The sequence below is a fragment of the Austrofundulus limnaeus genome, unplaced genomic scaffold (genome assembly GCF_001266775.1).
Source record: "Austrofundulus limnaeus strain Quisiro unplaced genomic scaffold, Austrofundulus_limnaeus-1.0 Scaffold496, whole genome shotgun sequence".
Taxonomy (NCBI): Eukaryota; Metazoa; Chordata; class Actinopteri; order Cyprinodontiformes; family Rivulidae; genus Austrofundulus; species Austrofundulus limnaeus.
Window position 1 is genome coordinate 41,122 of NW_013952898.1, and position 11,780 is coordinate 52,901.

The 11,780-nt window shown below is 38.6% G+C and overlaps 1 protein-coding gene across 1 annotated transcript in view; it reads right to left on the reverse strand.

Moving 5' to 3' along the window:
• Positions 1-7,893: 7,893 nt before the first annotated feature.
• LOC106530160 (trypsin-3) overlaps positions 7,894-11,780 on the reverse strand; it is a 12,706-nt gene continuing 8,819 nt past the window's right edge. Inside the window, exons 3-5 of the mRNA XM_014025740.1 lie at positions 11,417-11,558; positions 11,052-11,318; positions 7,894-8,925 (exon numbers count right to left, since the gene is read on the reverse strand). Coding sequence (XP_013881194.1) covers positions 8,755-8,925; positions 11,052-11,318; positions 11,417-11,558 — 580 coding nt within the window. The 3' untranslated portion in view covers positions 7,894-8,754. The remainder of the gene's footprint in view (positions 8,926-11,051; positions 11,319-11,416; positions 11,559-11,780) is intronic.

Here is an 11,780-nt window from a genome sequence, read left to right on the forward strand (position 1 = left end):
TTTTAATAATCGATCAGTCGTCGATTAATCAATTATTAAATTAGTCATCGATTATTTTAATAATCGATCAGTCGTCGATTAATCAATTAATCGTTGCAGCCCTAGCTGCTAACAGTACCACATTAGCTAGCCCAGCTCGACTGGCTAATGCTCCAGGTGTCATCAACTCCTCCACCGTTAACTTTGGTCTTCTGAACGTTCGCTCTCTCACAGGCAAAGGTCGGCTTGTTCAAGATCTGATTTCTATCCACAATCTGGACTTTATTTGCCTAACAGAAACGTGGCAACAACAGAATGACTTTTTTCATCTGAACGAGTCTTCACCACCAGGATTTGTTTTCATCGCAAAATCCTGCGAGTCCGGCCGCAGAGGAGGTCTCGCGGTAATTCACCGCGAGAACTGGAAGGTCTCACCGGTTCACACACCTCTTTTCACCTCCTTTGAGCAGACTGTGTGTCTACTCTCTGGCCCTACCCCCACCATTGTTGCCACTATCTACCACCCTCCTAAACAAAACAACTCTTTTTTACATGACTTTACTGCTCTACTAGCCCGTCTCACCGCTCTTTCACCAAACATCCTGCTGGGAGACTTCAACATTCATATAGATGAAGACAACAACCCTCTCACCAGAGACTCCTGCCTTGACAGCTGTGGCCTCCAACAATTCATCAACTTTCCCACACACATAAAGGGTCACACCTTGGACTTTRGGCTGGTTTATACTTCTTGTYGCATGTCTTTTACCCCCCGCTGAGTGACAAAAGGTTGCACAACGTCTGTCTACACTCCCGCTGCTATCCCCCAGTGACAGCTGTCCTGTACATTGCCCCGAGTCAGCACTCCGAGACGTGGAGGATGCGGCTCGGAGCGTGTGATTGGTCTGAACTTCGTGGGTGTGTTTATTCTTGGAGCACCGCAGCGAGCCAGTGCTCCTCAGCTGTGGCGGCGCTGAGAGTTGGACTGAGCTGGACCAGAACAGGATGACTCAAAGCAGCTCTTCCATCTGCATGTTGTTTTGTTAAAAAATATATATTTTTTGTCTGAAGCTAGCTTTAAAAAGAGCTCAGCTGGTTTGATCCAGGTCCCAAGGAGCGTGAGAACAGAGCTGGTCGCGTCTTATTTTCTGTCCACCTAAAAAAAAAAAACTGCTCTACTTCACTCAGCTTAATACTGATTTTGAGTGGGAACAAAACCACTATCCAGCCATCATTATTGTAGCCTATATACTTTATATGAGCTGAGGGAGGGCAGAGGGAGAATTTATGATAATTTATGGCCACTACATCTGCAGCTCGTTTATACTCGGTCAGGAAAAAGACGCGCTGAAATTGCGCAATCAACAAACCGCTGTCGCCCGTCTTGTTGAAGTATAAACAAAGCTTCACTTTGCTGCTCAGGACTCACTCCTCTTAACTGTACCTCTGCTGAACTTCCATTTACTGATCTCTTGTTGCTCTCTTTCAGTGTCAATCTTAAATTTTCTTCTATCAAACCTCAACACACTCTCTCCTTTTTGTAATATTAAGAATATAAATCATGTTCTTCTTTCCCATATTGACAATGCCTTCTCCTTCTTCAGCTTTTTGAACCTGGATGATCTTGTCTCTTTCTACAATAACAGCCTCACCAACATCCTTAACTCTCTCGCTCCGTTAAAAACCCGGTCTGTCTCCTCAGATTCTGCACACTGGTYCGCTCCAGAACTCTGTTCCTTGAAATCCAAAGGTCGGAGGCTGGAGCTCCTCTATAAGAAAACTGGTCTCACAATTCACAAGGAACTTTATAAGAACCACATCAAACAGTATAAGGACAGTATTTCTCAAGCCGATTCCAGCTACTTCTCTAACACCATCAGTTCCATTATAGGTAATTCTAAGACTCTGAAGAAATTTATAGTTATTAGAGGTTAGTACTGATGTTAAAAGCACAACACTATATTTTTAGGTTTTCCTTTTAATAATGTTCATAATGTTTAGTCTATTATGTTTTGATTGAAATAGGTTCAGTTACATGTCCAAATTATATAACAACACATAATCAACCGTTATGAGAACAGTAGGTGAGAATTTTGTCTGAATGCCTGTGATTCAGCCGTAGGTCAGTAGGGGGCGAACGCAGGCATTGAAGACCCTGTATAAATTGATTAACTTCCTGGTTGTCGCCAGTGTGGTTTCCTGTCAGCTCCGGTGACATTAAACCTCACTCAGTTCCAGAATTCTGGTGTTGGATGGTTTAATTCCTTCTACAAATCATTATATTTAACAATGGTGGTTTTAAAATTGACTTCAGTCTATTGAATACGTAATTTTCTCACAATTCTTTTCTCTCTCCTCAACCTTACAGTCTCATCTCATAACTCTTTACCCTCTCACATGATGTCCACAGATTTTTGTAACTCTCTGATGTCCTACTTCAATGAAAAAATTCTGTCTATTCACAAATACCTTGGCCCAAACACCGTTCGCAGCTCACATGTTGAACTCCCCTCTCCCTCCCACCACCTCTCTGTCTTCTCCCTCCCCTCTGCCGCCGACATCTCTGATATCATTAGCAAGTCTGAGCCCTCATCCTGCCAGCTCAATCCTTTCCCCACTGCTCTAGTTAAATCCTGCCTCCCGTCTCTGCTCCCTATCATCACTAGCATTATCCACTCCTGCTTGACCTCTGGTTCCCACAGCTTTTAAATCTGCAGCCATTACTGCCATCGTCAAGAAACCAGGTCTCAACCCAAGTAACTTCAGTAATCTTCATCCCATCTCTAACCTGACCTTCATCTCCAAGATTCTGGAAAAAGTTGTCGCCAGTCAACTCCACTTTCACCTTTCCAACAATAACCTCTGTGAGGAGTTTCAATCTGGTTTTCGCCCCCACCACAGCACCGAAACCGCCCTMATAAAAACCACCAATGATCTTCTCCTTGTTGCCAACTCTGGTCTCCTGTCTATCCTCATCCTCCTTGACCTAAGTGCTGCATTTGATACAATCTCTCGTTCTATCCTCCTCAACAGACCAGAGACGATTGCTCTAAGACTGCAAGGGAAGCTCAGCTTCCCCTAAAATGTAAAAAAAAAGATGAAATATATACTGTTGTGTGTTCATGTCATTGACTAAATATGCGCTACAACGCGCTCAACTTTTGTTCAGAATCAACTTCTTATCACTGGTAATGACGCGGCTTTCCTGTCCCTCATTCCTGCAGCTTCACGGTGCTTTAAACAGTYGGACGCTGAGCTTCCACAGAGCTCCTTAGCGATGCAAAGACTGCAGCGAAACGAGACGAGTCATTGGATAAATGCTGGCTTTGTCCCGCCCATCGGACGCTCAGTGTCTCTGGGGGTCTATGGGGAAGTGGGATGGCCTCGGCTGGCTTGGACGCTCAGCTTCTGCATGATGATCGGACGATCTGTCAGAGGCTGAATCCCTTTTTGATTGACAGCTAAATGAGCGAATCAGCGATCTTTGGGTGTAAACATTCCATGGGAGCAGTTTTTACTTTCGTTTCTGTTCGGAGTTGAACCGGAGACTTTATTAATCCTTTTAGCGACATTTTCTTTGTTAAAAACGGCTAGCAACAAATCAAACTTCTATTTCTGGTGGTTGTTTTGTGGCTGCTTATGTTTGGAGACTTCTATCACTCTTTCTGAATTCTTCTGTCCAGCGGGGGCTGCTGAGCTTCTTCACTGTCACAGGTGGACACACTTCACACTAGCCTCACTACAGTCCCAGCTAGCTAGGTAGCAAGCTGCACATATGGCAGACAGTTTGAATGTTGTAGATTGGATTTTGGCGAAGCCATTTGATAGTCTTCCTTACGAAGAAAAACTTAGAGTTAAACAACAGGGCTGATCAACTCCTCAGATTAATTTGGTGCAAAAGTGGGGAAAGGTAAGATAAAAAAAACTTTTTATTGATCCCACAGTGGGGAAATAACAGGCCTTTTCAGCTGTCCTGGTATGACTAAGTGAGCTGGCTGCTGTAAAACACTATAGAATAATCTGGAAAATGATTGTAAAAGCATTGGATCAATTAATTCCTTTAAAAAAATGATCAAAGCAAAATTGTTAAAACAATTTGAAATTGTTTAATTTGTATGAGTCACTGTTTGAGGTGTTGAATTATTTGTTTTGTTTTATTATTTGGTTTATTATTGTTTGAAATTAATATTTTTTGTAAATAGGAGCAGATATCAAGATCTTTTTCTTCTTCTGCTGTCTTTCATTTTATTTTATTTGTATTGTTTAGTTTTATGTAATGTTTTTTTTAATGAAATGAATAAATACTATAAACTAAAAAAAATGATCTGTGACAAAGTCACACGGAGGGTAGAATTTATAAACAGACACGTTTTATTATGTAGGCGGAAATAGAGCTTCCTCTTCTTGAAAGACCAGCATCCGCCACTGCAACAGACTCACATCCATTCGCATCTCAGATACTGCRTTTGACTGGTTCAAATCTTGTCTTTCTGACGACACTCAATTCATCCAGATTGTATACACAGATAAAATCCTTCCATTCTCAGTCATCCCCCCGTTTCCACTGGTGTGCCCCAAGTCTTTGTGCTTGGACCCCTTCTCAAATCTCAAATTGTATTTTTGACTAGTCAAAATTCCTTTTTAAGATATCTTGAATTGAAGCCTGCATAGAACTCAGCGGTAAATCTGATGTCATTTATACTAGTCAAAATATAATTAGAGATATCTTAAATAACAAAGATGACTAGTCATAAATAAATTACAGATATCTGGAATGGAAGTGTCGTGAATCCAATTTTATGCTAAAATGGCTTGCCATATAGACTGAGCCGTTTCTGCCTTCTCCTCTCTGTCAACGCTCTCTGGTTTCATTTAAAAGAGTCGATCATCAGATATTGTCAAAGATTAACCTTCAGGGTGGATACMCAGACCAAAAGTTTGGATTCACCTTCTCATTTAAACAGTGTGCGACGCAGTAATCAAAGCAAAAGGCGGCTATTTTGAAGAACCTAGACATATTTTCAGTTGTTTCACACTTTTTAAGTACTTCCACATGTGTTAATTCATAGTTTTGATGCCTTCAGTGTGAATCTACAATTTTCATAGTCATCAGTTTGAATGAGGTGTGTCCAAACTTTTGGTCTTTACTGCATTTCACTCGCAGCCTCGCACCAATGACCTAGTTGACGTCATCATTTCCCCAGTATGCTTTGCGTGTAGATAAAATGGCTCTGTTCATGTAATATATTTTTAAGAATTGTGTTTAAAATTATAAAAACTGAACAGCCTACAGTATTTTTGCAGTCTTTATTTTACACTTAAAATAAATGTTTATCAAATAAAATCTAATATTGCAAATAACCGTTGATCATATAAATCATGGTGCTTTTCAATTGTCATGGAATATTCAGTGGCTTCAGAAAGTATTTAGATCTTCTTCAATTTTTGCAGGTTTGTTATATTGAAGCCTGGTGAAACAACAGATTAAATATTTTCTTAACAATCCACACAACGTAATGAAAAAGTAAAAACATATTTAGACTTTTTGCAACACATAGACTATAATTTAGCCCCGGTGCCATTTTTCTTGACTTGTGTTGAGATGTTTCTACATCTTGACTGGAGTCTACCTGTAGTAAATTTACGCTGACTGGACATGATTTTGAAAGGCACACACCTCTCAGGGTCTTAATGCACATTAAACCAAAAAAAGAGCCATGAGCTCAAAGAAACTGCACACGTCACAGTAGATTGTTGTAAGGCATAGATCTGGAGTTTGCTACAAAAACGTCTGCTGCATCAAAGGTTCCCAGTAAGACARTGACCTTCATAATTCTTATATAGACAACGTTTGACACGACCAGGACTTTTTTAGGAGCTGGTCACTCAACAATACTAAGTAATCGAGAAAACTAGGTGTTGGTGAGAGAGGAGACCAAGAGCTTGATGGGTACTCTAACTGAGCTTAATAGTTTGTGCGCAGAGAAGAACTTCAGTTCCAGAAGAACAACCAGAACTGCAGGCCTTCACTAATCTGGGCTTTATAGCAGAGTGACTTAACAAAAACTGMCCTTTAGTGAAAAACACTTAAAAAACAAATGTAAGAACTTTTCTGAATGTGAAGACAAACAAGCTTGAATTCATCTTAGAAAGTGAAAGTATCCTGACTGCTACAGGAGACCCTTCCTGCCYGCAGCCGTATCTGTAACAACTCTTTAAAGAAACAAGGATCATTTGAGTTACAACTAAATTTTATTTCCCTTTRGTAAAGTAATTGTATGAATAATTCTGTGAAACAATACAAAAAGTATGTATTTTAAAAACAATGGCCATGTATAATCTGTCCAAACAACCCGACAGATCTATTATTATAGGTAAAAAAGTAAAAGGTTATCGCAAACCTTGAAGTTCAAATGTCTTTATTATTGGACATAAAAATGAATCACACAGTAGGCTGAAGGATACGTGATTTATTAATGTGTATTAAACATAAAAACATCACAGTTAGTGCTGTTGTTTTAAGACACCTAATCCATTTTTCTTTACCAGATTAAAAAAAGGCTATCAACTCCCACTCTTCAGGGTGCCTTCTGCATAATGCTTGATTCATAACACTATGGCTCTAAAAATAAATCACCAAATAGCGATACTCAGTCTTAGCAACAAGATAAACCCCTCCAAAAGTCAAAACAAAATATGCATACATTCTAACACACATACAAACACACTATATCAAACACAATCAAAGTTGTGTTTGTTTATTTTCAAGTTGACAGAAATTGTTTTACTGATTGTTATTACAGTGTTACATCATTTTTTGATAGATCATTTTTTACTTCATAAAATACTATAGAATACCTATAATAGTCCTCCCCTTCCTAAAACCTGAAATGCATACACACAAGGTTGTCTTGTCTAAACAACACTGGCAAGCTCAATATGTTTACAAGATCTTAAGAAATGTAAATTGCTGAGCACAATTTCTTATCAAAGTAGGTGCAAAATACAATTAATTTTTTTCTTATTTTAAAATGCTTTAATRCAGGACTTGATAAAATATTGCTGTCATTCACAAAGAATTCATGAATGACAGTTCCYATGAGACCGCACCAATGAGACTGGGATTACATATGTCAGAGGTCCACTGAATGTACATTCATGATGACRCTAGAAATGCTGCTGTTTCTATCTCAAAAATGCTAATGCCGACTGATACCAAATTCTCAGTAGCCATGTTTCCATCAATGTTTTTTAATGTGCGTTTTGAAGTATTGCATCAGAAAAAGTGAATGGAAACGGCATGATTTGAAAAAACTTCCTCTAATTCGCAAATAAGTTGAAACGCTCGGTTGAGGTGGTTTTAGGTTTTTTTCGAAAAAGAGTTAATTCGCAAAAGGAGACTTGGAAACACATTTTCCGGATAAGTTCTGACGTTGCAAATATTTACCTCACATGGTTGAACAGCTGTTCCCGCTGTCTGTCCGATATCGGTCCTGGTAGCCGCGGCAGGAGGACCGTCCTGCTGTCGGTGTATTCTCTTATTCCCGTAAAGTGAAGAGAATTGCATTTCTTTCTCTATGTCTCCAGACAGCACATCGCCAAAACTRGTTGATAACAGAATAATTGCAACTTTCCCTATAGTAGCAACATGTTACTGATAACTTCTCTGCATTCTTTGTCCTGAGCTGTATGGACCCTGCAAGTTTGCGATGTTTACTTCCTGTTTACTACACACATGCATCTGACGTAACTGATTCGCTTCAAGCCAGTTGATGGAAACATGTCTGTTTCATATTTCTTCATTTTTTCCTTTTATTTAAATTTAAAATTTTAAAAATTTGCTCAAATTTTGAATTAAAATTGGATGGAAACACGGCTAGTGGCAGCTAGGCTGAATGTATCCCCAATGATCCTCTGATCCTTAGTCCCTGTCTTGTCATTGGTGCATGCACATAAAGATTGTAGAGTTTGTTTAAAAAATGGTAATATGATATGAAATGTTGCAGCCAACTAACCAGTTAAATAATTATATTGTGAATCATGAGTGTACTTTTCTACTGCCTTTTAGAGCCGATACACGAACCTGTAAATGTGGTGATTTTCAGTGACAGWAATATGGCACCTTCATCTTGATGTTGTAGAATTGCAGTTATTGTTTAGCATTTGCCAGTTAGTTGAGGTTGTTTAGTCGATTTATCTGTCACTGGTTTAGTTTAGGAAGCTTTATTTTGCTAAGTCACTGGCACAGTTAATTTCAAATGTAAAGAAATCACTTATCTTGAAGACACGAAGATTGATATCGCTTTTATGTGTTCTTTGAATATGAACATATACAGGGTTTGCTTAGCATAAGGCTAGCAAAAAACCAAAAATAAATAAACATTTTCCAGTTTTAACTGCCTCTCTTTATACTCACAACCAACCTTGGACTGTTCTGTTTAACACACACAACTAGCCACAACATAGTGACCAAACATTAAATATAAAGCAGATCATATTTATTGTATTTGTTGAGTCATTCCCAAGCAGTTTTGCTTGGCTCACTTCTGTCCCGCCTAGTTTGCATCTTTACTCATTTTTACTGGGAGTGATCATAATGTTATAGATATTTAGTGTACATACATGATGATTATTGTCTCTTCTTCTACCTCATCAGAATTAAGTGTTTCCCAAAATGTTGACCTACTTCTAAACTCATAAATGTGCATAATAAATGAAAATTAGATCAAAGAAGGCACCAGGAAAGTCGAGTCAGCAGTGAGTTAACGTTGAGCTCTAAAGAGTTTTACATTTGCTGTAGTAGCTGTATATTGTGCTGTCAATCCAGCTGCGGACTTTGGACACAGCTGTGTAGACTCCGGGAAACTGAGCCTCAGCACAACCTATTCCCCAGGACACTACTCCATAGACCCGGCCATCACACACAAGAGGGCCACCGGAGTCTCCCTGAAAAACACAAAAACAAAAACACTCATTTTTAGAGGCTCATTTGGAGGAAGTTGTTGAGAGATATAGATGGGGAGCAATAGATCCTCTTATTAAACAATAATCACTAAATAAATTTAAAAGGATAAAGGACCTTCCTGCACCGGGGCTATTCAGATTGTGGGTTATACGTTCATCTAAAGCAGTCGCCGGTCCATCAAGTTTTGTTAGGCACAKCCAAAKACMAGAGTATGAAAAGGCTATTTATTCACCAACACTGACATACTTCACTAATGGCCCCAGCGATGTCCTTTGGCAGCTACAAATCATGAGTATCTTCTCGGTTYCTCAAAGGGTCYAAACTTTACACAAAAGAATAGAAGCTGCTAGAATAAAAGAGATTTGTTTTTCTAACACTAATAGGCACGTTTACGCTGGCACAAGGTGGCACAGTTAGAAATTTAAGACATTAGAAAATGACCATGTTCGGGACTTGATGCTCATATTACATACTTTTTTGCAAAGTTTAAACAATTTATGTGATGTTAGACACCTTGTTTGTTAACCCTTTCTTGCTGGACCGACACATTTTCCCCAGCCTTTTACAAAAACAGTTAATATAGATGTCATTCAAGCAGTCCAAACTCCATTGTTTGAGCTATAGTAACCAAACACAAACTACCTGTTCCTAACTATAAGAACTAACCTAAATCAGTAAGACATCATGGAAGCACCGGTTTGACACACTAACAAAATACAAATGAACTGTTGTCAGAATAGTCTGAGGAATAGTCTGCATTAGTTATACTCTGGTCCACATTCAGAACAGTGATGGGATGTAAATAATTTGTTTAGCAATAAGCTCACATTTCTAGAACAAGTGCCACACCTCATAACATCCCTTAGCAAAAAGTCATATACTTAAAGTTCATTTTAATAAGTATACTTAAATTTAAGTATTTCAAGTATACTAGGCACCATGTACTTGCAGTGTACTAAAAGTATACTGATTTAATACTTGTTTGTACTAAATTTGGACTTTTTAATTTGTAAAATATATACATTAAGTATACTGTTGTGTCCTTTTAAGTTTATAAACTTACCAAAAAAGAAGTATACTTTAAGTACATGTCATCAAGTATAACAATGTATATAAAAATCTATTTCCCCGAGTGTAAATTTATTTACCACGTACACTGATATAAGTATACTAGCAGTCTACTAACATGTACAGTATACTTCTTGGACTAAATTGGCCCACAATAAGTTTATGAAAGTATACTCAGAAGTATACTGAAAGTAATCTTCTAAGTATCCTTTTAGTCTAATCTTGAAATATACTACAAATAAACCAGTCTGTCTGAAAAGTGCAGTACTAAAGTTTATCTTGGCCAAAAGTTGAAACATTAGTATAGACTAAGTACTGTATACTCAAACTTTTAGTATACTTTTAGTACAAGCCAAGTATAGTGTAAGATAAACTTGGTTAAGTGTAACTCAGATAAGTACATAAAAAGTAGTAAGTATACTCTTTTATTAATTAATTAATTTATTTATTTTTGTTTAGTTTAAAATTTGTATTTTTAAAGGATACTTGCATATACTACTTTTTGCTAAGGGGTGTAGACCCCCCACTTTGTATTTCTCATGCTAAAACACACACACAGATAAATGCACACACTTTTTGAAGAACCAATGTGCAGCTCAAAGTTTTCCTCTTTGGCTGGACTGACCTGTTTTGGATGAACCGCTCACTTTGTCTAAAAATAACCGTCTCCACCAATTTTATTTTAATGTTTTTATTCCTGCATTCGGAGCCCTGTACATGTACGTGCTGCGTTCAGAGCTCATATGGCTGTCAATCACAGAACGTGTCCACGTGCTGTGCGTCGCTATAAAAAGCAGCAGCAGACAAGACAACTCCTGCTCTAACTAATCATCTTCACAGGAATGATGTTGTTATCATAGTGTGTAAAACTATTTTCTCACAAGGGTGCGCCCTGCATGTTGAACATCACGTGCAAACAGCTGAGCAGCTGTCAGAGCGCTATTAAGTAAAGATAACCCCACTATTTTTTTTAAAGTGGTGTCAGCACATTTTGTAAAACTGTCCCTCTAAGATTGTACAAAGTAAGAAGTCTTCTCACCTGACAGGCATCCATTCCACCGAGATTGTAACCAGCACAGATCATGTTTTCAGTGATTCTACCATTGAAGGATGAAGTGCTGTTACATGCTGCTGAGGAGGTAATTGGAAGCATCACAGTCCGAAGGGTAGAGGGAAGTGGCCCCCCTGTGGGGCTGGTGTATCCCCATCCTGACACTCGACACATTGTGCCTACTGGTATGGCACTGTCCTGTCTGGGCAGCAGAACCACGGAAACGTAGCTGTTCAGGTAGACCGGGGACTTTAGCTGGAGAAAAAGTGAATAATGTGTTAGATGAAATGGTAAAGCAACAACTAAAACCAATTAGAATAAAAATAAAGAAGCAGATTGTTTGCATTCTGTACCTTAATGAGCATGATGTCGTAGTTGTTCTTCTGGTAGTTGTACTGAGGGTGTGGTAGCAAAAACTGGGGTAAGACTTCTTGTTCTGTGCCTTCATAAACAGACAAAGAGTAGTCTCCTGCCACTACCAGCATTTTTTCCACCCTGTAAGGAAAAGAAGTATTAATTTGTCAGCCTACATTATCATTTATATGTAAATATGTTAAGTGAAGTGATGTGTTTTCATCATTGCATTCACACACAATGACAGAATTTCTTCATCTATCCCATCACACACACAAGTCTATCTATCTATCTATCTATCCATCCAGCCATCCATCCATCCATCCATCCATCCATCCATCCATCCATCCATCCATCCATCCA